The following is a 23375-nucleotide window of genomic DNA, read 5'->3' as shown; positions in this document are numbered from 1 at the left end:
TTTTATTTCAGCTCTGGAATGCAGCAAAAAGCCAAAACTGGAAAAATTGTCCCCACCTTGGTCCCAGCCTGTCACTCTGTCATGGTCACTACTCTGGCTTCATGCTCAAGGATGAGGACTCTGGATGGGACCTGCACCACCTTCTTACACCACTGGCTGTGCAAGGTCTGCACAGTGAGCGATTCCTTATTGTCCTTTAGGTTTCCTGGGTGAGAGTGGACAATCCCCTGTAATGGGCATCTCTTTAGGAGCTCCTGATATAGCCCCTCCTTCCCTCTAAAGATGTTATGGAGCTGGAAGGACAACCTTGTGTTTGCCTTACAGAGCCCTGACAGTGGGTTGTCATTCCCTATAGGAGCTGCCACTTGCCCATCCTGTCTCCCTCCCTGCCAGGGTCTTGATTTTGTTCCCCATAGGCAACATCTTATGTGGTCCATCAGCTGCTGCTCCCTGTCCAGCTGGACCCTGTGGACACTGCGAGGTGGGTACCTGTCTGTGACAGAGGCCATGCTCGTGCAAGATCAGAAACATCCCCTGGGTGCTCCTAACCTGATGGTTGAGCTGTTTGGTGTCTGGATGAATCCTCTTGTTCTGTGCACCCAGTGTTCTGTCAGAGCTGGGGTGAGTGTGGCTGGAGGTTTCTATGGTTTGCTGGTGGTTGCTAAGGAAAAGGGTCGCTTTGCCTCTGGGTCTTGGTGACTTTCTTTTTGCCCTGTCCTAGGCACCAGTGGAACATAATGCTCGTTGTTTCCCAGCCCACTACATTACAATGGCCAGGGCATAATTTGTGACTCCTGTCACGGCTGGGCTGGGCGCCTGCCACTCTCTTTTTTTCTAAGGCCTCTTTGAAGAATGAGACCAAAGAGCCTTCAAGCAGGAGTTTGTGTGTTTACTGCTCTCCCCACCCCCTCGCTTGCTGTTTCCTTTAGAGCTCCGAGTCATTTTAACAATTTATTTCATGCACTTTACATAGCAAGAAGCTGCAGCAACAGCTGTGTCCATGAATCCTTACCAGCCGGCTCTCGGTGTATTTTGGTCTGTCTGTTGTGTATTGTCCCTGGCTCAGTTAAATAAATCTTTGTTGGAGGAAGGGACTTTACAGCTTAGTGGCAAAGGGCTGGCAAATGGAAATATCAACAAGACTCTTAGTGAGCCGCTGGATCCTGGAATAGCACAAAGCTGGGGGCCAGATCCAGGCGGGCTCTTTGTTGCTATCAGCAGGGATGGCATCTCCATCCAGCATCACTGGTAGAACTGTAGTTATGGGCTGAAGCTTGGACTGGAAGTGGTTAAAGCACATCTTGGACAGATGCTGCCCTTGTCACACTGCTGTCCATCCAGGGCTTGGCTGTTAACCATGGTGGGCTCATTTCCACAGCAGAGAGCTCAGCTGGGGTCTGCAGAGTCTTGCAGCACCAGGCAGGATTCAGTCCATCACAGCATCACAGGATTGGGCACAAGTTTACTTTTGCATATGGGATCAAAGCTTAAAATATCAGCTGGCCTTTCTCCTCACTCCTGACTTTTCTAAAACATCTGAACAATTTCTTCTTTAGCTCTGTTAAAATCAATCACTTTAAATTGTATGTGAATTTGATAAATAAAGACAGGTTACAAAATGCCACACGGAATGATTTTTTTTAAAGGTTTTCAACTACTTAGGACAAAAAATGTTACAATACTTGACTTTTCATTTAGTTACATAAATAATTTTTTTATAAATATCTCTTTATAAACAATATATAAATAGCTTTACAACATAAATACATTTATGCATGACATGAATTTACAAACAGCAACGTTATGCAGCTGGCTTCATCAGTCTCTTGGAAAAGCACTGTCCCTTGTCTCAGTGAGTGTTTGTATATATAATATATATAAGATAGAGAACACTTGTTAAAAAAATAACAAAACCAAAACAGTTGGTGCCATGACTCCTCGTACCAAAAAGAAAAACACAGCCACATCTTTTGTCCATTCCAAAGGGGTCTCTGCTTCTCTAGGTGTTGCCTGGGGATGGCCGTGCCTGGCCGCGCGTGGTAGGAAAAAGTCGACTACAGATTCAAAGCCCTGTGAGGAACAAGAACAAAGTGCCCATTAGTGCTTGCATGCAGCACCCCCTGCCCAGCCCCAGCCAAAACCCCTGCCAAAGTAACTGTAGCCTGGGGCTGGGGGATGCTGGACTCAGCAGAAGCCATCCCTGGGATTTTGCCTGTGCTAAAGCAAGGAAGAAGTGCACCCTTTGCTTTCTGGCTGGTGTTCAGGGGAGAGGCTGAGGAAAGCTGCTGCTCCTCCTGCCCCTGTGTCTATTGGAGTTTTTTTCTTGTTCTAATGGGTTTAGTGAGAGAGAACGGGTGTGACCTGCCTACATGGGGTATGTGTATTCCTCTTGGAGCCCTGAGCTAGCAATACTTGGCAATATTGAGGAGTCTCTAAATGAGGGAAGAGAGAAACAGCACACATGCCTCCAGGACAGGCCATAGAACAGCACTGACATCCTGTAAGCATCTTTGGATTGTGCTATTCCCATCACTCTACAGAACAGGAGGATGCTGGATCCAGTCCCCTCTGTGCCCAGTTATGTTACTGCAGGGCCAGGCATGTCCCTGTGAGTGGGGCAGTGCTGTGCCATAGGAAGAAGAAGTGGCCTGGGCTGCAGTGGTAAGTGCTTCCCAAAGTGTGAGTTCATCTGTGTGTGTCCTGCTGGCAGGGCCAGGCCAGAACGGTGTCTCACTGTCCCCAGCACCTGCAGGGAGACCTGCCAGGGGAGGCACTGCCATATTTTTTCCAAACCCATCACTTTGGGGAAGTGACACTCCTTCATCCATTATGCTACACAGTGGTGTGAGGCACTGTGGGAAGAACTCCCAGCTTCCCACAACTTTCTCAGATACAAAGCTGCAGTTAGGAAAGTGCTACTCCTGGCTGTCACCACACCTAGAAGGCACCTGGGGAACTTACATACTGATTTTCCTTAAATTAAAAGCACTGGAGCATGCCTGAGACAGGACCCTCACTAACTCTTCAACTGTAGGCACACAGGGGGTATCCTGCCCTCCTGATACCTATCCATAGGTCACTTGTGTGTGTCAGGCACAGGGGGAAACTGAGAACATGTGGCTGCCCTGGAGCTCCTCCTGCATCATCCCCGGAGCTTACTGGTCTAGCTCAAATTAGGTGGAATCTAGTCTGACTTGCTGCTGGAGCAGCTGGAGTCTCTGACCCTTCTACAGAGCAGGGCAGCAGGAGGGCCGGTCGATTCCCGTAATAAGGCCAACTTTGGGGTCCTCCTCTTTGCCCTCCAGCAAAGCCGGGAGCTGCGAGGCTCAGCGGGATGAACACCTGCAGTCCCGTCCGCTGGCATGTCGCGTTCGCGGGGCAGCGCATCTTCCGCGTCCCCCGCGGTACCGGAGCGCAGCCCCCGGCCCCATCCCGGCCCCATCCCGGCCCCATCCCGGCCCCATCCCGGCCCCATCCCGGCCCCATCCCGGCCCGGCCGCGCACTCACCGCCAGGGGTCCCTCAGCATCCGAGGCCGCTCATGGCGCCGATGCGATCCAGCTTGAGCCCGAAGCAGCCCTTGCCCAGGCCCTTCTTGTGGAGGCCCTTGTGGCGGCGGCCCGGCGGGTCCTGCAGCAGCCGCGACCAGCCCGCCCGCGGCCGCGCCTCGGCCCGCGCCTCCCGCGCCTCCCGCGGCCCCGAGCCGCCGCCGCCGCCGCTCCGCTCCTTCTCCCGCTCCTTCTCCCGCTCCTTCTCCCGCTCCGCCGCCTCGGGCGGACCCGCTGCCGCCGCCGCCGCCGCTGCCGCTGCTGCTGCCGACCCGCGGGAGGCCTGTGGGGAGCAGAGGGTCAGAGCGCTGCCGTCCCTAGCGAACCCCATCAGTGTTGGGGGTGCCCCGAAAGGGACGCGCAGAGGGGTCGGTGTATCCCCTCTGCGATTTAAACTCGCGGTTGGGTCTGTGCCCCGCAGTGCAGTCCACCACCCCGTGGCTGTGCCCAGGGCATCTTCTCCCCTCCCTAAATCTGTGTTCCCCTCTCTGGGGTCAGAGCATCCCCCTGACCCACACCATAGCGGTGTTTTCCTGCCCCGGTCACTGCATATCCACACCGCCCCTCCAAAGGGTGAAGCTGCATCCCTCAGCTGTGCTGCTGTCACTGTCCTGGCCCGTCCTTCCCCCCACCCATAATCTGAAGGGGCCTGAAAGCTGGCAGGTTTTTTCCTTTCAGATCCCTTCGGTCACTGCACCCCTCACCAGTTTACAGACCTGTTCAGATTATGGGGAGGGGTCCTGCCCCACAGCTCCCCCTGAACCCTTTTCTTGCACAGTGTCCGCAGCACTGGTGGGGAAATCAGGGTTCCTCCTCCCTGCTGCTCCCTCCCCTAGTTAATGCTCCCTGCGTCCTCCCAATCCTCCAATTCTGACCCACAATTAAAGGGACACACCTCCTTCCTCACTGTCCCCCATCTCCAAGGCCTCCCATCTGTCTCCCTGCTCAGAGCTGCTGCCCACGAAGTCCTGGAAATGTCCATCCTCATTTATTTTCCCAACATCCTCCTGTATCAACACTTTTTCTTCAGTCTGCACCCCACCGCCTTACAGTGACACCACAATTCCCGTCCCACTGCTTCCTGGGGAAATCCTCAAACCGTGTCCCCATCTCTGCCCAGACCTTGGGGCAGTGCCACCCAGTGTCGGTGGCTTCGGGCACATCCCTCCACCTCAGCATCTCGGGACAACCGGGTGCCCGGACCACCCTCATTTGGGGCGCCCCTTCCCCACGGGACACGAGGGGAAGGAGCGCACTCGTCTGTGCCCTTCCCGGCCCGTTTGGTCAGCGCTGCCCGGAGGGCTCTGGTCTCGCACCCTGTCACACCGTGCACCTGCTGCCTGCCCCGCTGTCCGGCACAGAGGGGACCCCAGGGTGACCCCGCGGAGCACGCTGCCACCCTCCCCTGCCCCGATCCCGCGGGCTACGGGGCCACACCGCGTCCTACTCCAGCCTCTGCTTAGGGGCTGATGTCCCGGGACGTTCGGGACAGCCTGGAGAAGCAGCGAGTCCCCCTTGCAGTCAAACAGCTCGTGCGGAGAGAAAACCCCCTCTTTGCACTGAGTCTGGCACCCCACAGTCACCCCGCGTCTCCCCCCGTGCTGCCAGGACTCTGAGCGGGATCGGGAGAGGAGGAAGAGCCGGAAAAGCTCCAGCCGTACCTTCTGTGGGAGCTGAGACGCCGGCTTCGCCTCCAGCCTGACGGAGAGCAGCACGAGTAAAAGTCCACCAGCCAGCAAGGGTGAGATCTGCATCCTGCGGGGCCGAGCAGGAGGGGTCGGGGGGCAGCGGGGAGCCGAGGGCAGCCCCGGGGAGAGGACGGCACCGACGGGAGCCAAAGTTCAGAGCGGAGCCCCGAGGTCCCTCCTGCCGCCTGCGAAGTGCCGAGCTAGTGAACTTGGGCTGCTTTCTGCTTCATTCATTTTATAACCCAACCTGCTCGGTGATGTCATCTAAATACTCAGGTCCAACCCGATTTCTGCTCCACAATAGCAGGAATTTAAACGGGGGGGGGGGGGGGTGTGGGGGGGTGGTATCCCCTCTCCCCTGGCAGTAACAAATGACACAAGACCACCAGCTCCGGGAGCTGGAGACCCGAAAGGGAAAGCGGGGGGCATTTGGCTTGATGCTCCCGCCCCCCCCCCAAACGCCTCGGACCCCCCCGCAAGCTGTCTGCCCCCCCTCGCCGGCTGCCCCTCCGCTCCCCGCACTGACCTCCCGCGGAAGGACACGGGCGGGGAGGGGGGGTGGTCCCAGTGCGGGATTCATCCCAAAAGACAGGAATGAGCACAAAAAAGCACCCTTGGGGTTTTTGTTTTGTTTTTTTTAATGTTCTTTCTTTTTTTTTTTTTTTTATTTTTTTTTTTTTTTAATTTTTTTTTTTTTATTTTTTCCCCACATCCAGGGTTAAACCAGAAACTGTGCCTCCCACGTCTCTGCTTGGCAGGAGCAGGGCCACTGCCCTCCGTGACAGGGACATTGAGGACACAAAGGGATGGAGGGGGCAGTGGTGCTTCTTGGGGGCACCTAAGTAGTTCGAGGGGCTGACCTGCTCTCTCTGCTTTTGTGAGGACCTGGATGGTGTTCCTGGCCCTGAAGATGGGGATTTTCAAGCATCCTGGGGACATCCTCTTCAGGGAACAGTCAGTGTCACAGGGTTCCTTCTGGGGACAGGACCTCACCGGTTGACCCACTGCAGGGCTGTGCAGCCTGCCCTCTCTCTGACCTGTTCCCAGGGCTAGAGGGTTCAGGAGAAATGCGTGATCCCAGGATTAACCCCAGTGGATCACAGGTCTCTGAGGAGGCCCCTTGCCCTCAGCCTTTCCCTTCCCTGCCTGGCAGGGCAGGACTTGTGCCTCTGCTGCTGCTGGGGCTGGCAGGGCAGCTCTGAATCTGTGCTGGCTTTTTGCTGATGGAGTTGAGCACTGTTCCTGGCCCTCTGTCCAGGGAGAATGCTCTTACTGGCATGAGGCCAGAGGAAAGACACCCCTTTGCAGAAGCATCCAGGGTTGGATTGCATTAAACTGGATTTGCACCCCAAATTCCTGCCCTGGGACCAGGGAAACATTCTCTGCTCTTCTCCCTGGGGTCTGTTCCAGTCTGACCCTTTCCTCCTGCCCTGTATTCAGTGTTTCTGGGCTCTGCTGCTCCACAAATCTCTGGGGAGCTGGGGTCCGTAGTATCCCTGCTCAGGAGCAGGGAGATGTTTCCTCCTCCACAGCCCGGGCTACTGGGCACGGGACACTTCAAACGAGATTGGCTTTTCAGCTCCATGTGAACGGGAGCTGGAAGGAGAAGGTCTCGGTGTTTTTTCCATTGTGCCTGCCAGGTGGAGACAACTTGGACTTTTTTGAGTGTGAAGCTGTGCTTGGGCATTTGTCTGCGTGCAGGCAGAGCGAAGTGATGGAGTCGGGATTAGAGCCGACCCCGGGTGCCAGAGAGCCGTGGGTGCAGGCAAGGAGCAGAGAGAGGCCCCTTCTCCGGGGGTTCAGCCCTTGTCCCACACGAAATGTAGCTGCAATGTGACAGCCAGCCTCTCCAGGCTGCAAGGCATGGGGGGCTCTGCACCACTACCCCCATCAGCAAGGCTGCTGCAGGGGAAAGGGGAGCAGCAGCTGAGCCCCGGGTCTCCACAGCCTGGGGATGTCGGGGTGCCCGAGGCCACCAGCAGCTCAGCAGCCCGCACAGAATCCTGCCATCACCGTCCTGGATGCGCTGGCTCTGATGCTGTGGGCAGCCTGCCCCGTGGCTTCTCCCGGTGGACCCGGGATGGGGAAGGAGACGAGGAGATGGCTGCGGAGAAATGCCACGGTGTGGGCAGGAGGGGCCGCCTCGCCTGCCTCCAGCCCCCCTGGCACGCTGCAGTTGGTGGGGTCGGTACCGGGACCGCTCCAGCAGCCTCCAGGCCCGGAGGGTTCGGGAATGGCCACGAACCCACAGCGCGGTCAGGGCTCAGCCAGTGCCCGCCCGCAGGAGGCTCGTCCCTGCCCTCGGCTCTCGCTAGCGTGGTTTTCATTAGTGTGTTTTCTTTGTCACACTGCGCAGAGCCTCGGGTTTGAGGGAGGGAGAGGGGGGGCTGTGCTTTATAAATCCAATTAGTCTTGTTATTCAAATTACTCTGCCGAAGTCAGAGCCGGGCGCACACAAAACCTTAACTCAAACCAGATCGGATCCCTTGGGGTGGCAAAAGCTCAGAGCGGGAGCAGAGGTGTGCAGGAAGGGGTTAAGAGTGGGAAACCCTTTTAATTGGTGGGATGGGGGTCTGAAAGCTTTTAACCCTTAAAGGGATGGGCCTTCATCAGTTCACAGCCCTGTGGGATGATCACCCAGCATGAGAACTGGCAGACTCAGGGCATGTGTGGAAAATGAGAAGTGGAGGGATAGGGCTGGGCTCAGAGAGTCTTCCCCAGGCACTGGAGAGCAAAGAGGATCCTGCACAGCTGCACAAGGAGGGCTGGAGACATGTGGGGTGAACTGGAGGGGGTGACTCGCCTCCCCATTGCACCCAGGGGCCCAAAGAGAGCCAGGAGGAGAGAGAGGGGCACCAGAGATACACCAGCATAAACCTGGATTATGGGGAATGGGCTGCTGTGGGGATAAAAATGGGGACATGCTGCTGAATCTTGGCGAAATGGGGTGAACATGGGCACTTTTGGTGTGTAGGGAGTAGGGAAGGGAGCAGAGACTGTGTTGTGTGTGTGAGAGAGGGCACCCATGTCCCTGTCTGAGCATGGAGAGGGACTCATCAAAGTGTGACCAGGGCCAGCATGGTCTGGAGAGTGGGAGGAGAGGGGTCATGGGGATATGTGTGACAGCAGCATGGAGTGTTCTGGCCCCATCACAAGGAAGGGGTGAGCGATGCCTGTGGGTGAGGCTGCATTCTGCTGGGCAGCAGCAGGGCTCTGGCTCTCCTGGCTGAAATTAGGTGCCAGGTTCCAGGTTCCAGGCACCTTCTGGCAGATGATGTCAAGAGGGTTCACAGGATAGAAATGTGGACTCTGAAGTATGCTGCTATGTAGCAGTGAACAGCCAGTAATCCATCTCCTTTTTTTTCAACTCACTTACCCTTAGGGAGCCTGTTTCCTATTGATTTGGGAAATCACTGGCCAGATTTATGTCTCTTCTGCTACCTTGGGCCAGGAGAGCATTTCCTGACCAAGAGATGCATAACCCTAGGATGAGGGTTGTCAGCTGATGCCATGTGAAAGCCAATCATCCCTTTGTAAAAAGAGATATCAGAAGGCTGAATCCATGTGATGGTGATGCCAGAGTGGCTGATGTTTTCTCATACCCAGCAGCCAAGGAGTTGTTGGTTAAGAACCATCCCAGGTGGTGGGATGGAGGAAGTACAAAGATGGAGCAGCTCCTAGGAAAAGGGAGCTACTTGCCCTCCAGCACAGCCACCAACTACCAGTTCCCAGGAATAGGAATATGATATGTGCTGTGTTCACCAAGAGAATGTCACCAAGGGTTTGTTGTGTTGCAACAGGAGGGGTTTTTTACAGCTGATTTTCTTTTTTTTTTTTTTTTTTTTTTTCACAGAATTTAGAGTACCTCTCTAGGAGTCTGATGATACACATTCAGTGAGAAGCATTTTGAAGAGAGATTTCAATTTTGATTATTGGGGTGGATGAGCAGCCTCTGGTCCCACCTCTATGGTGATGTGCCTCCTGAGGATGCTTTGAAGAAAGCTTTTCTGGGGAATAACTCTGTAACTCCTGAGGCAGGAGCACAGTCCAACAGCTCAGACCTGGCCATTACTAGCCCCCTGTCCCAGCAGCCACCAGGTTGCAATGGGGATGGGATGGCTCCACACACGGGCGTGTGATGCTCCTGGGGTGCTGTTTGAAACACTGATGGAGATTTTGGCCTGTTTGAACATCCCTGGTGTTTGTTTTGGTTGCTGCTGCTACTGAATGAGGCATTACAGGATACACTGTGTGATTTTGCACTTTCCCCTGTCTCCTTTGGGTCTGGAAGAGGGATCTGGCTGAGGATACAGGCATGGCAAATATCACCTCTTCCCAAACTGTGATGGGGAGGCATCCCAAAAACATGCCCTGGTGGGCAGGCAAGAATGGGGCTGCACCCGCAAGGATTAGAGACCAAGAGGGCTTTTCTGTCCCCTCCAAAAATCTCCCAGTGTGGCAAAGCTGAGGAGAAGAGGATAAGCCCCAGGCAGAGACTCACAGGTCTCTGCTAATGAAGTGCTGATATCCTGACAGGCACAGTGTGTTTTTTCCCCAGGACTTTGCCTTTTGGGATTTGCCATTTCTCCTGGGCTTCCTAGGATGCTACAATCTCTTCCTGACATTCTGGGTGTTTTTCCCAGGGCTACAATAGGATATCTGTGCTTTGGAGCTGGGATGCCTCACAGCTCTGGTGGGAGCAGGAACACAATGTCTCAGGGTTTTGTTGAATGTCAATAAAATGAAGCAATTCTAACACACGGGTGACTCCACACCACGAGTCCTCAGAGGATATGAATTGCATTGCCTCCAGCTCCCAGCAGCCTCAGCTCTGCAGCTGGTGTAGGGGCAGGTTGTTGGGATTTTCCAAGCTAAATGCCACAGTCTTTTTCCTCCTTCTTTCAGATGCCTTCACCCCAGAAATGGGGGTCTGGCAGCATTTCACCCACAGCTTCGGGGTCCCAACATCATTCCTGGCTTGTTGTTTTTGGCACTGAGCTTCCCTTTGGGAATAGGAACTGCCCAAAGTGGTGATGGCCCAGAAAGGCCACAGGATGAGTTACTGATTTCACATTTGTCCCTGCAGGGAGCCATGCTGTGTGCATATCCTGAGAAGGGATCCAACAGGCCTGTGGGGATGGACCCCCAGGGAATCCCCATCCCAGAGGTGGAGCCGGATGCCACCCCTGCCCCGGGGGGATGGATGTCTGTGCCCTCCTGTGCTACGTGCACGCCCAGCCTGGCAAGCAGGTCCTCACTAGCCCCACGGCTCTGGCAGCACATGTCCCAGTTTGGCAGGAGCCTCTTCCACCTGGTTTGGCTGTGCAAACCCCTGTCATCCTCATAAAAGCCATCAGCAGCATTCCCTTGCAGCCCCCCCTGCCAGACACAAACACCCTCCAGCTCCTCTGAACTGGCTTCCTGGGAACCCACTCCAGGTGGTGGGAAGTCCCTTTTGGCATCGATTCTTCTGGGTGAAAATTTTGGGCTTCCTGAGTGTCTCCCTAAAGCCCCTGGATGTGGGAAATCCCAGGGAAGTGTTGGGATGTAGACAGCCAAACATGTGGCTGGTCTTGGCGGTGCTTGTGGTCAAGCCTTTGACTTCCTAAAAGGAAGTCATCCCACTGTGATCCCACTGAAGCCAAGTTTGGGCTTTTTGCCTCTTTTTTTTTTTCTTTTCGGGAGGGAGTTTGTGCAGGTTCCAGTTGAGGAGCACTGAATGACCCTGGCTGGGGCAAGGGGGCTGGCATTGGAAGAGGAAGATTTGAGCACCACGACTGGTGGGGCAGCCCTGTGGAGATGATAAGGGTCTGGCTGGGTTTTGGCCAAGCCTGGGAACAGCTGAGGTGGCTGCAGGGGGTCACGGTGGCCCCGCTGCCACCCCTGTGGACGTGCAGAGCTCCACAGCCCTACCCTTTAGCAACCAGACAGAATAACAATGCCGGCCTGCTGGGCATAATGGCCGGTGTTTGCTTGAGATACAAAGGCACCGAGCTTTCACATGAGCTAATACTGATAAGTGAGGCTCTCATTCTGTGCCCCGCCTGCCAGACGGGCGGCAGCAGCCCCTGCCTGCACTGAGCCGAGCTCTGGGACGTGCCCACCGACCCTTCAGCCCATGGTCCCCCCTGCAGCACTGCCCCCCTGTGCTGTCCCCACTCACCACCCATCTCCAAAGTGGTCCCCATGGGGGCTGTTTCAATCTCATCCCGGTGTGTGGAGTGGGAGATGCAGGGGTGGAGATGTGGGGTGATTCACTACCCGTAGGGCTGCAGATGTGGCTCCTTAGTTCCTGCCTTTTTGGAAGGAAGGAGCTTTTCTGGAAAGTATCTTTTCCAGCTCCCTGAGAGCCTCGGAAGAAGTTTGAACTCACTGCCCATCCCTTGCCCCATGTGTCCTTGCCCTCTCTGTCCCTGGTTCTGCTGCCCACAAGCTCAGCAAGTTCAAGAGCAGCTACTTTCCCAAGTTTCCTGATGTGACCTGTGGAGCTCAGTCCTGCCACTGGAAGGCCTTCCACACTGAAAACTGAGGGATATGTTATAAAAGAGATTCGACCATTACAACATTCAGAACTACTGAGGAAGAGATTTAGAGGCATCCAAAAGACAAATCAGCTGTTCTCAGTTAAATCAGTTGCAAGGCACTAACCCTGCTCCCACCCTGGCTTCTTGCCTCTTTCCTCCACTGCCTCCTTCACCTGCTTCTTGCCTGCCTGTCCCTCTTTGCTGGGGTCTAGTTCTTTCTTCCTTGGCTGGACAAACAAAGCCAAGCCAGACCTTGCCCCCTGCCTGGGGTGAGTTGCAGACATTCCTCCCGGCAATGAAGGCAATGGGAACCCATCAGTCCTGATCTTGGGTGGCATGTTTCCCAACCAGAGGTATGGAGGGCTCAGGAGAAGACTGGAGAAGCTGAAGGACTGGTGGGGCAAGACCACATGTGTTGTGACACAGCAGATGGTATCTGCTGTGGACAGGGATGGTTTTTAGCTTTATGGTAATATATCTGTGGCGCTCCCCTTTATCCTCCCTGAGCATGGCTTATGTCCTCCAGGCAAGTGCCCAGATGACTCCCAGTGCCTGAGAGATGTCAAAAGGAGACAGACTCAGGCTTAATTCTGGGTGCTGCTGCTGCAATCCAGACATTTCTAAGGGTGCTCAGAGGCTCCAGAGCTAACTCACAGCCCCGCTTTGCCTTTGAGCACATCCTTGTGCCGTATGGGTCTCTCCTGCAGACAACAGCAGGGAGGCAGAGGCAGAGCACCCCGCTGTCCTCATCCCTCTGCCATGCCTGCAACCTGAAATTCAGTGAGAAGTGACATTTGGGTTTGCAGGGGTGGCATTTCCATGTGCAGCCAGTGCAGCTCACACCGGGTGGGCTGTGGGGAGCGGATGGAAGTGTCAGAGGAACTGTTCTCCATCCAAGGGTTCCCCTTGCTGAGTCATCTCGGGGTGGCTCCAGCCCCTTGGCCAGTCACTCCTGATGAGCACTGATGTAAACGAGTGCTGGGCGGGCCCTCGGTGCTCCCTGAAACCACAGGCAGAGGAGCCAAAGCCTTCGTAAGCAGGCAGCTCCTGGCCAAGGAGCCATGTGGTGCTCTCACCTCGGCCGAGGTGCCACAACACGTTCCAGCCTCCAAGCCGGGAAGCAGCTACCAGTCACTGCCTGGGGGAAGATGGTGAGATAATCCTGTGCTGTGGGAAAGCAAGCCAGGGCACCGGGCTGGGCGTGCTGCTACAGGACCCCAGGAAATGAGAGTGCAGGGGAAAAATCTGCTCAGGGACCTTTCCCTTCTGAAAAGCCCATGAGATGCCATGGAGGGTCATGGAAGCAGCAGTGAGGCAATGGCTCCCTTCTGTTCAGCAGCCACAAGGATAGTGTGGATGGAAGATGGAGCCAAAGGTGAGACTGAAGCAGTCCAGCCCTTCCCTGGGAGGGAATGTGTTTGAGATCTGCATGAGGCACCAGCTTGCTGTGATGTTTGCATGTGATCTCTTCCAAAGGCTGTGAAGGATGGGCATGCACCTGGTCCCAGCCACTCAGAACCTTCTGTGTGCCCATGGGGCACAGAGAGGGAAACACAGATTTGCTGTAACTCTCATGTATCTGGGCCAGTGATGGGGTGGAGCAAAAGAGGGCACAAACACAGGCCCTGTCCCATGGAGCAGTCAAGATTCCCAAATCCCTGGCTGCTACCAGGAGAGCAGGGCTGAGAAATGCTCTGCTGACCCACTGGAGATTGTGGCCCCTTGGGCAACAGGGCCCCAACTGGAAGCAGGAGCTGAGGGTGACAGAGGCATCCAGCCATGGAGCCGTGTCCTTCTCACCATGCCTGATATCACTGCAAGCCACAGGCCCCAGTGCCACCCAGCACCACCAAACACTGAATCCTCCCTGCTTCCTCTCCTGTGTGTGGAAGAACCAGGGCATGCTGAAGCCACTGCTGCTGGTGGCACCACCTGGTGCAGGGGACAGCCTGGCCAAGCTCCCAGCTCAGCTCATACCCACTGGAGTGAAGAAGAGCAGAGACACAGCGTGACTCAGCAACATGGAGAGGAGCTGCTGCTCCCAGCTGGCTGGCACAGGGAGGGGAACAGTGGGGCTGGAGGCCCTGGGTCCCCTCACCCCATCCCTGCTCTCCTCCATGCAGCAAGGGCAGCCTGAATGGATGGCATGGATCAGCTCTGAACAGCTGGGATGTGCCACCTTCACAGAGCAGGTGCCACCTTGCTTTATCAGCAACCAGGAGAGCAGGAGGAGGCAGGGAAGCACACATCCTCTGTCTGACAGGGTGATCCCATGTGGCCATGCTACCCGTGGGGCCAGCTCCAGCAGAAACAATCTCCTGCCTCTGTCTTTGGGTCTTGTGGGAGCAGCTGCTGTGTGACAGAGGACAGCTCCTTGCTTTCTCTTGGCTAACATGGGGCAACTTGCTGCCTCCCAGCCATGCCAGGGCAGAGCTGAGTCCTCACTCTGCTCCTTGAGGTGGCCAGAGCTGCCAGGGTGGGGCAGCTGATGAGCTGGCATCAGTGCCAGCAGATCGTGGGCAGAGGATGCTGGCTCGGCATGGTTCATGCAAGCAAGACTCTGCCTTTGCTGGTGGCATCCTGGCACTGGGGTGGATGTGACTGTCCCTGTGCAGGCAGGTCTGTGCTTGCTGCCCTTGGGCCACAGCAAAAGCCTGGTGCTTTCTCAGGGCAGCTCCCTCGACCCACCCCAGGGCTGGGGCTGGAGTGGTCTGGGCTTGCCACGGTTCTGTGGAAGCTCAGCAGGGCTGGCTGTGGGAATGGCTGAGGGGACAGCTTGTGCTTGGGAGCCAGGTGATGCTGTACCCTGAGCAGATGTGGCCTCATGGCCTTTAGAGTGACTGATAGCAGGCATTGTGCACACTGATCTGCAGGATGCAGGGTGAAAAACAAGCACCATGGGGCCAGCGTCTTCCCCATCATTAGTGAAGGGGCAGCATGGATGCCTGCTTAGATGTTCCTGCCAAAATGAAGACTAAACAGCCTTTCCTCATCAGAACCCTGCCTGAAGACACCAGTTTTAGTCCATTTGGATCTCTCCTCCATCTACTGAGGGGATTCTCCAGGCAGGCATCTCAAATGGGACTGACTGGGGGTGCCATGAGGACAGCTCTCCAGAATTTTTTTGGTTGAAATTCTTTGGCAAACACAGTTTGAGTTTGCAGGTAAAACAAGGGTGACTCTCAGTCAGTCAGAGGCTGGGTCTGACTCTGCTATAAAGCCTTGTGAGAGGTCTGTGCTCACAGAAAGAGGAGGTAATGAAAGTGCCAGCTCTTGACCCTGGTCTTTAATGTCACCCTCAGATCCACAGGCTCTGATTTACCCTGGAGGAGGTCAGGCACAGCTGCTCAGCACCAAGGGCTGGTCACTGCTCGGTGCTGTCACACAGGTGAGCAGGGGACAGCAGCTTTGCTGCCCAACTTCCAGTGCCAGGGGAGCAGGAAGAGCTCAGGGAACAGGATCCCAAAGAGCTCAGGGAACAGGATCCCAAAGAAAAAGCTTGGGGAAAGGATCCCAAAGAAAGAGCTCAGAGAACAAGATCCCAAAGAGCTCAGGACAGGATCCTGGATCCTGCTCTTCTCTGCAGTGCAGGTGTTGAAGGCCGTTTCCCCATGGGGCTTTTGGAGGTACAGGTGTTTGCAAAGCTGTGAGTTTCCTCGGGGACAACACCAGACTCAGATCTTTACAACATTAGACCAGTTAACCTGTGCTTTTTTTCAATGATCTGGCTACAAATTTGGCTGAAGCTGCAGCGCTAGCCTTAAGCTGGAGCAACCCATCCCGGGAGGCTCCGCTGGCCCCGGCTGGAAGCAGTGGCCGCCAAAACACCGCAGGGATCCCGGTGAACCCGTCAGGCCGGGGACAGGCCGGGCCGGGGGCAGCACCTCCTGCCTGCCAGCACCCCGCGCTGCCCAGCTCAGCCCGCCCTGGGCTCCCACCCTCACACGCTGTGCCCGGCCGGGACGCCCAAGGCTGCCTGGCCGCTCCCGTCCCCCCCGGAGAGCCCGGGCAGCTCCCTCCAGTGCAGGGAGCGGGGCTGGGACACCGAGCCCCGCCTGGGATCCCTCCGTCCGCTCTGTGGCGGCGGGTGCGAGCGAGCGCTTCGCGCTGAGCCCTTCTGGGCCCCGCCGCGGCCCGTAGGCGCCACTGCCCCGGAAGCGGACCGGGCGTTGGGACATTCAAACGGAGCGGAGCGGCCGCGGCGCCGGTGAGCGGGGCAGAGAGCGGGGCCGGGACAGCGGCCGGGGCCGGGCAGGGGGGACAGCGGAACAGCTCAGCGCCGCTCAGCCCCGTGGCAGCGCCGCCGCGGCCGGGCCCGGCAGTTGGGTGCTCCGGGCCCGGCAGGAGCGCGCTGGCGGCGCGGGCCGCGCTGTGAGGGGCGGGGGCGCCCGGCAGGAGAGGCGGCGGGCGGGGGGCTGCTCGCGGTGCCGGGGGTGCGGGGGCTCTGCGCTGCTGGCGAGTTGCACACCCCGGGGGGCGTGCGATGGGCGCCGGTGGTGACCCTCGGAGCCGGCCGGGTGACAGTAACAGGCTGTTTTCATCCTCGGCCCGGCTCAGCGAGTTCCTCCCTCTGCGCGTCCATCCTGGCATTTCACTCGTCCTCATCACCGTGCCCAGGCAGGTGGATATACCTGTACCCGCCTGTGCCTTCTCTCTGCTCTCTTCGGAATATTTCAATTCCTGGTTGCCCATAGAAGGCTGATAATGAAACTGTATTGTGTAGGGACTTGTATCTTTTTCAGTGCTGCAGTTGCTGACTCCTTACGTGGTTAAAGTTTAGAATTATAGTGAAGGCAAGCTGTGAATGTTTGTTCTTTACTGGTAAATAAAGATGACAAATTCCTATCTCCTGGAAGCAAACTATTGTTTGGAGATTAGTCTCACTGGCTTTCATAAATGTTATCTGCCTCTGTTGCATTGGCAACAGGAGAAGGTGACATTCAAAGAAAGCTCATGTAGACCTACCCGTGTGTGTTTTGTAATAGTTCGGTAGCAGGTCAGTCTATTAGACTAGTTTAGCTATTGGCCAGCACCAATGGAAAATCTTAGGAATGAGAATTGCAAACCACATAAAGAATTTTCCTATTTGTTCAGGGATTTTTAATTTTTGCTTTGCATTGTGAGGCCTGCTCTCATCCGTGGTCAATTATTAAAGTAAATCCCAGTGCAAGGTGTGATGTTTCTCCAGAAGGGCTGGAACAGGCACGCTGAGGAGGAGCTGGCTCTGCAGCCCTTGGTCCCTGCTGGATAATGCCCCATTCCCAGGGCATGGAGGAGACTGCCTGGTGCTTATCTTCTGTGCAACAGCAGTGAAAGGGAGAAGAGGGCTGAATAAAGGCAAAGAAAAATTCCAAGCATGGTGGGAGTAGGGAAGCAAATATAATTTTCACTTTTGCTGATCTCTGTATTCTGTCCTGCCAACATCCCTGTGCTTAGAGAAGGAAAGGGAAAGGTTTAATGGGCAGTATCCTTTATTTAAACTTATAGTCCAGTGCCCCATGGTTCTGGGATAGCAGAGATGACCATGAGGCCTGATATTCTTCATGTACCAGCTGGGGTGAAATTCAGCTCTTCAGATTCAAACCTGTCCTGAAGTAAAAAAGAGGCATTTCTTTGAAAACCTGCAAAAGCCAGCAGTTGCACTGGGCTCCATTATCAAGAAATTCTTATGTTCTTCTTTGATTTTACATACAGCAAAAATCATTGCTATGTCCTGTCTATAGCTACATTTCACTTCAAAGTATCTGAGCATTATTTAGTAGATTGTTTTGCTCCAAAAAGCTTAAAAGCTAAGGTGTCTGAAAAAGGATTGAAAGATGCTTGAACTGCTTAAGTTTCCTACTTGTGCAGCAAAGGTGGAGATGTGATTCCATCTACAGGAATTGGTGCTGGATGGAGCTGCAGGCAGTGTGTCTCAGTCAGTAAGAATTAGAAGCTCTAGCAAGATAATTATTACTGGGAGGGAGTTCATGGCTAAGAAGACAAGCTGAAATGGGTAGTCTTGGGTGTTTGAAGGAGCTGTCCTTTGCAATGGAGAAGTGCCAGTCACTGTGGGAGGGTGGTGACAAGGCAGTGTTTGCTTTTGACAGCAACAGTGAAGCCTTCAGTAAGGATGAGTTACTTTTGAGGACTCCAGGCTGGACATGACAAGATTTTGCTTCTGATAACCACTAAGCTGATGCTTATGGTACAGTCTGTCATTTGCTGCTTTAATTTTCCTGGCTTTTTCAAAGTCAAGGAAGAACAGATTAAAGGAATCTTGTGTATTTGGGGTGGGACAAAATCCCTGTTTTATGTGATGTGTGGGCAAGTACAGATTATGAGCTGTGGTCACTCCTAGGTTATGGACAGGGATTTGGTGCAGGACAGATGTTGAGTACATTGTGAAACCCCTTCCTCACACTGAAGTGATTTACAAACCCAGAATTCCTTTTCTACAAAAATTTTACATTTTTGTATCTTTTGGTGTAATTAACATTTGACGCTTTGTTTCAGGAAAATAAACCTTTTTTCCTCTGTGTCTGTTTATAACTCTGTGTAGTTTGAGCCTTTTCCTGCACTATGGATCAGCTGGGGCATGCCAGAAGTCCAGGTTCTGCCCAGGGTGCCAAGGAGGGGGTGAGCAGGGCAGCTGTCCCCCAGAAGAACGCGTACACCAGGCTGGTGCAAAAGCACCACAGCGGCCGCTTCCAGTCCTACCTGAACCACATTGCCCAGAAGATGCAGCTGGAAGAAGGTTTCTCCAATGACCTGGACCTGGACCTGCCTCTGAGGAGGGGCCTGGTGATGGATAACCCAGCCAGGAATGGGATAAACATGCACAGCTATTCGCCAGTCAGAACATCTCACCTGGAACAGCCCCTGCCGGGGTTTGAGAACGATAAACCCCAAAGTGCTCTCAACAGGTGTCATCTTAAAAAAAATGCCTTTGTTAGTCCAGAGGGAGACTTGGAGGTGGAGGAAGACTATTATGGGTATCAGCGTGGAGCTGCATCTGGTTTGTTAAATGTGAGTGACGCCCTTGGTGGGAGAGTTTCAAACAGCCTGAGACACCGAGGGGCTCTGCAGAAATCTTCTGGTTCTGATGAGAGGGAGGAGGAGGAGATGTGGAGAAAGAAACATAAGAAAAGAGGCAGGTGTCCTGCCAACACTGATACAGCAGCTGGACACTTGTTGACTGAACAGTTTGGTGAGGATATGCTGGCAATGAATGCCAGAAAAAACAGTCACTTGTCTCCAGGTCAAGTCCAAGGTGAGTTCACTAATGAATTGTTTGGTCCATTTGCCACTATTACTGTGGAATTGGATGCAATGTGTTAGTCAAGAATGAGTTAATAGCAGCCAGTCCTGCTCTGTCCAAGTTAGTCAGCCCTTGGTTACCTGTGGGTGGCTTTGTCCTGGTTTACAAGTAAGCCATGTGGCATCTGCAAATGCCTTCATGTGGAGCCAAGTCAGTGTTGGCAGGACCTAATTCCCTGGCCTAAACTCTGACTGTGGCTGTGCTGCTTCCAGGATCAGCTCAGGTCTAGAAGAGCCCAATTTTTGTGGTGTAGAGTCCAAATTAATAAGACCACTGGATCTGAGCTGACTCAGGGTGCAGTCATGCTTTGCTTTGCAGTGCTTCTTTGAATCTGGACTGCTGGTTTGCTTTTGGTTCAGGTAAATCCAATACTCAGGGCCTAAAATGTCTGTGTAATGGCCAATTCCTGATAGAGTGTGTTGACTCCAGGAAATTTTGCCGTTAGAAACAAAGAGACCACATTATGCAGTACTGAAGTGAATGTGCCTCTTAAATATGATGTTCAAGGCAAAAAGCCTACGAGGGACATAAGTAAAATTTTTATTAAAAGATACACAGCATGAACAAGGAACCAAAACCAGATAGTTTAAATGCCATTTCTCGGTGTAATGGGTTAAAGCTTTCTCTGAATGTTATTTGTGCTGAAACACTTTGATAGCCTGATCTTATGACCTACTACTGAAGTAACTCATGAATGTCACCATGTTAAATTCTCTGTAACAAGTAGGAAAAAGATCGATTTCTCAGCTGGGTAAGATCAGCCTGGGGCCTATCACAACTCTTAAACTGAAAATCAAATAACTGTTTAGCTAAATCTGTCTTAAAAACTAAGCCCTAAGACTCAAGAGGAGCAAGTAATATGCTTTTTTTCTGGGTTATTTTTGAGATTGTGGCAATACTTAATGTGCTAAAGTTGGTAAACTTCTACGAGTTCTTGCAAGATTGATCATAGAGATTTAATGCACATTATGGTAAAACTTGTTGATGAGCTTGATTTTTAGGAGGGCTTTTTTAATATGGTTCATTGTAATACTATTTGTTGTGCTAGCCTGTCATAATAAACTTCACTTCCTTCAGCTTTTGAAGCGTAGGAAGAGCAGATGACAGATGAAGAGTCTCAAAGACATGCAGTTTATATCCAGGAAAATTGCAGGTGCCTACATGGATAAAGTAAAAATAGCCTGGCTTTCAAAAGCAAACACCCCCAGTGACCTCTTGCTCTGGTTGGAAATGGGGTTGCATAAACCCTTTAAAAACTGGTTGTTTGTTTAGTGTAAACACCTAAAGCAGAACATGTTGACCCTTGTGTTTGACTTCCCAGGTGGAAAACTCACACTGTGGGAAAGATTATTGGAAAGTTATTTGCTCAGCAGTGACACCTTTCCTCCTCTTCCCCTGCATGCCTCCCTAGCCACTCTCCTGAGTAGCTGCAACTGGTTACCCTCCAGAATGCTTGCAGGGATGTGAAAACAGTTTCTTAGGGAGGGAAGAAAGAGAAAAAAACCAAAAAAAGTCAATTTTTTAAAGACATGTCTTTTCTGTTGTTCAGTCTGAGTATATTTTATGACTCTTGTTTAAGTGAAATGAAGATTTTGCAGTGGGCAAGTGCTTAGGTGTAAGAACTCACACATCACAATATCAGATTAATATTTTCTCACTTCAAAGCTTGTATTTCTCTCTTGATGCTGATATAAGTCATATTATTTTGCATAGGCAGGTGTCTGTTTTGATCAGTTTAAATCAAGGCTTGTGAAGCTGTGATGGCAAGAATTGCTTCTGCCATAGCAGTGAGGCATATCATCTTTTCAGGAGTGACATTTCCTCACAAATTAGCTTTCTTCAGGCTGTTGTAGGCTTTTCAAAAGGCTCTTTGAGCTAATCTCAAAGGCAGGCATCTCTCTTTATACCATTTCATTTCATTGTCTTCTTCTTAACAGCTCTTCAGCTCAGGCTTAGCTATGGTTGGGTTTGCAATGACCCTAAAACTGGCAGAACTAATAATGAAGGCAGATATAGTGATCTCTGAAAACCTTTTGAGTGCCCTGGGGCAGGCTGTAGGCAGTAAGGGACTGGTTCCTGTTTATGTCCTTTTAGTGGCACAGTGATGATTCCTCTGGCTTTAGAGGAAAGCAGAGGGGTTTATGGAGCCCCAGGCAGGTAGCTCTGAGCCCTGGAGCTCAGTTCTGCTGATGTGTTCCTGTCTGGAGTTTCATATAGAAACTGCTTTTCCTAACTAGTGGAGGCTTTGCAGTTGAGAGAGCTGAGTGTGAATAGAATTCTCCCTTGTGTGAAATATGACATAGTCATTAGACTTCAGGTTGAATTCTCTCTATGGCATCAGCACTCTTGGGTTTGGGAAAGTGAAGCTGCAGATGGGGAAATCCCACAGTTCCTCCCTTCTGTGCACTTTTAACGTCTGTGAGGAGAATTGCTGTTAAATCTCCTGTTCTGAAGTTTCTTCCCAAGTAAATGCAATAAATCAGAAAATAATCCTAAAATATCACTTTAAGTTGTGGTGCTTAGAGTTTTTAATCTAATACAATTTTCCTCCTGGTATCTTCCCTTAAATGCTCTAGATTCTTTGGGTGCTAAAATTTGGTTAAACTTCCTTAACAGAAAATTGTCAAGTCCCTTGGGTTGTTTTCTGGTTTTGATCAAAGGCTCTTAGGGTTTTTCTATTTCAATCCATAGTTAGCAATCAAAATCTTTTTTTCAGACTGACTGAAGTTGCTGTCATAAAAGGACTTAAAGCCTCCTTTTTGTTGAGGACAAAACTGTCACATGCTAGGAGTTGAGATTTGCATGGCTGCTGTGTGGAACTTAAATATTTGTGATGCTTTGCTTTGTCAATAAGTAGTTTAGAAAAAGTGCTGTATTTTACTTGGAACAGCAACATTTCAGTCGCATTTTGAGGACATGCACTTGCTAGCTTGTTTTTTTGAGGGACAGTTGCTGTTTGATAACACATTCCCAGGTCTGATGGAAGAGGACTGTCCTCCCAATGTGGAATACCATCTCCCAGCCACACTTGATTTCAGAGGATCTTGGGAGCTAGAGTACCTGGGAATGAGGTGGCTTTGTTGATTTTGAAAACTTGATAGAGCAAGATGCTGGTCAAGGCTGATTGCTCTGAAAAGTCCAGATTTTGCAGGGCTGGATATACTGCCTGTCTGCAGACAGCTTCCTTGGGAAGAACAGTCAGCTCCCCTAGGTGTCCTACTGAGGCTTCTCTCACTAAAACCTTCATAGGTTTATGATGTGATGGAGGTATCTTGCCCATCTGCTAGGGTCAGCATGCCCCCTGAGTAGAAGCAGACAATTCCTGGCTAACAACATGGCTCATCTGAAACAGTGGAAGATTTCCACAGCCCTTTCTGATTTATTATCTGTCTGACACTTGGCATTTATTTGCCCAGCCTGTGGTACTTAACCAACTTGGGCAGCTTCCATGGAGGAGTGGTGCTGGCAAGCAGGCTGGTGTTTAGCATCAGAGCCTTAAAAACAATTGTTGCTGTTGGATGGTGGTGTTGTGCTTGTGGCTGCAATCCTGACATTTAAAAGGTTCAGGATAGGTAAAGGAAATATCCTGGATTGGCTTTCCTGTGTGCTTGATGGGCACAGCTGCTCAAAAGATATCAACCTTAATAAGATGGCAAAATCTCAGGTATTTTGTCTTCCCATGGTACACTGCAGTATAATTGTGTGTTTGTCTTTATTTCTCTGGGGGAACTTTGGAAGAAGAACCACAGCTTCTGCTTTTCCTTTCTTGTAAGGCTAATTTGGGATAATGATACTTTTTTAGTGGTGAGTCTTCCAATTCTTGTGTGGTGAAATTAAATTCTGAAGAATGCTGTTATCTCCCTATCTGGCACCAGTAAACATGAGCCAGCAATCTACTAAAGGCCATAGAATCAGCTCAATAAATGGAGAATGTTGGTTGCTGTGGAAATCTTTAAAATGTAGCTAATCTTGCCAGGTTCAATGTAACGTTCCTTAGATGACGTTAATCATAGTAATAAGATATGGGAGAGAAGGGAAAGCTGGATTTACTGTATGGCCCCATCTGAGAAACACATGAAAAATAGAATGCTCCTTTCTCTAATGGTTTAGCAACGTCATCACTAACATAAATTTCTCTTGCTTTTGATAGAAAAAAATGTTGCATTCCTCAATCTTTTGCAACTAATGTTTTTGGCAACCAGCAGCTATAGTATGAGAGTTAATATCTGATGTATCCTCTCTTGGGGAGATGAGATCTTGCCCTTGCAGGGACTGTGTTTTTATATGTGATCTAATAACTGTCTGCCATGCCCTTT

General features: G+C 52.3%; 2 protein-coding genes across 3 annotated transcripts in view; one reads left to right on the top strand and one right to left on the bottom strand.

The window, feature by feature from the left end:
- Positions 1-1619: 1619 nt before the first annotated feature.
- On the bottom strand, positions 1620-5434 carry NPPC (natriuretic peptide C). Its single transcript, XM_079315053.1, has 3 exons — positions 5209-5434; positions 3509-3830; positions 1620-2070 (listed from the first exon to the last, which is right to left on the bottom strand). The coding sequence occupies exons 1-2, from the start codon at positions 5299-5301 to the stop codon at positions 3522-3524; spliced, it is 402 nt and encodes a 133-aa protein (XP_079171179.1). The 5' UTR covers positions 5302-5434; the 3' UTR covers positions 1620-2070; positions 3509-3521.
- Positions 5435-15900: 10466 nt separating this feature from the next.
- DIS3L2 (DIS3 like 3'-5' exoribonuclease 2) overlaps positions 15901-23375 on the top strand; it is a 184999-nt gene continuing 177524 nt past the window's right edge. For both annotated transcript variants that reach the window (XM_079315695.1, XM_079315696.1), the window contains exons 1-2: positions 15901-15966; positions 18255-19011. In XM_079315695.1, coding sequence (XP_079171821.1) covers positions 18321-19011 — 691 coding nt within the window. In that variant the 5' untranslated portion in view covers positions 15901-15966; positions 18255-18320. The remainder of the gene's footprint in view (positions 15967-18254; positions 19012-23375) is intronic.

Source organism: Erithacus rubecula (assembly GCF_903797595.1).
Source record: "Erithacus rubecula genome assembly, chromosome: 11".
In the NCBI taxonomy this organism is placed as follows: Eukaryota; Metazoa; Chordata; class Aves; order Passeriformes; family Muscicapidae; genus Erithacus; species Erithacus rubecula.
Note: the sequence above shows the minus strand (reverse complement) of the source record. Positions and strands in the feature narration are given on the sequence as shown.

What these genes read in the sequence shown, in the direction of transcription:
- NPPC (XM_079315053.1), bottom strand. Translation starts at nt 5,301, where the DNA reads ATGCAGATCTCACCCTTGCTGGCTGGTGGACTTTTACTCGTGCTGCTC. An exon ending in CGTCTCAGCTCCCACAGAAG is followed by an intron (nt 3,831 to 5,208) that starts GTACGGCTGGAG and finishes TGCTCCCCACAG; the next exon opens with GCCTCCCGCGGGTCGGCAGC.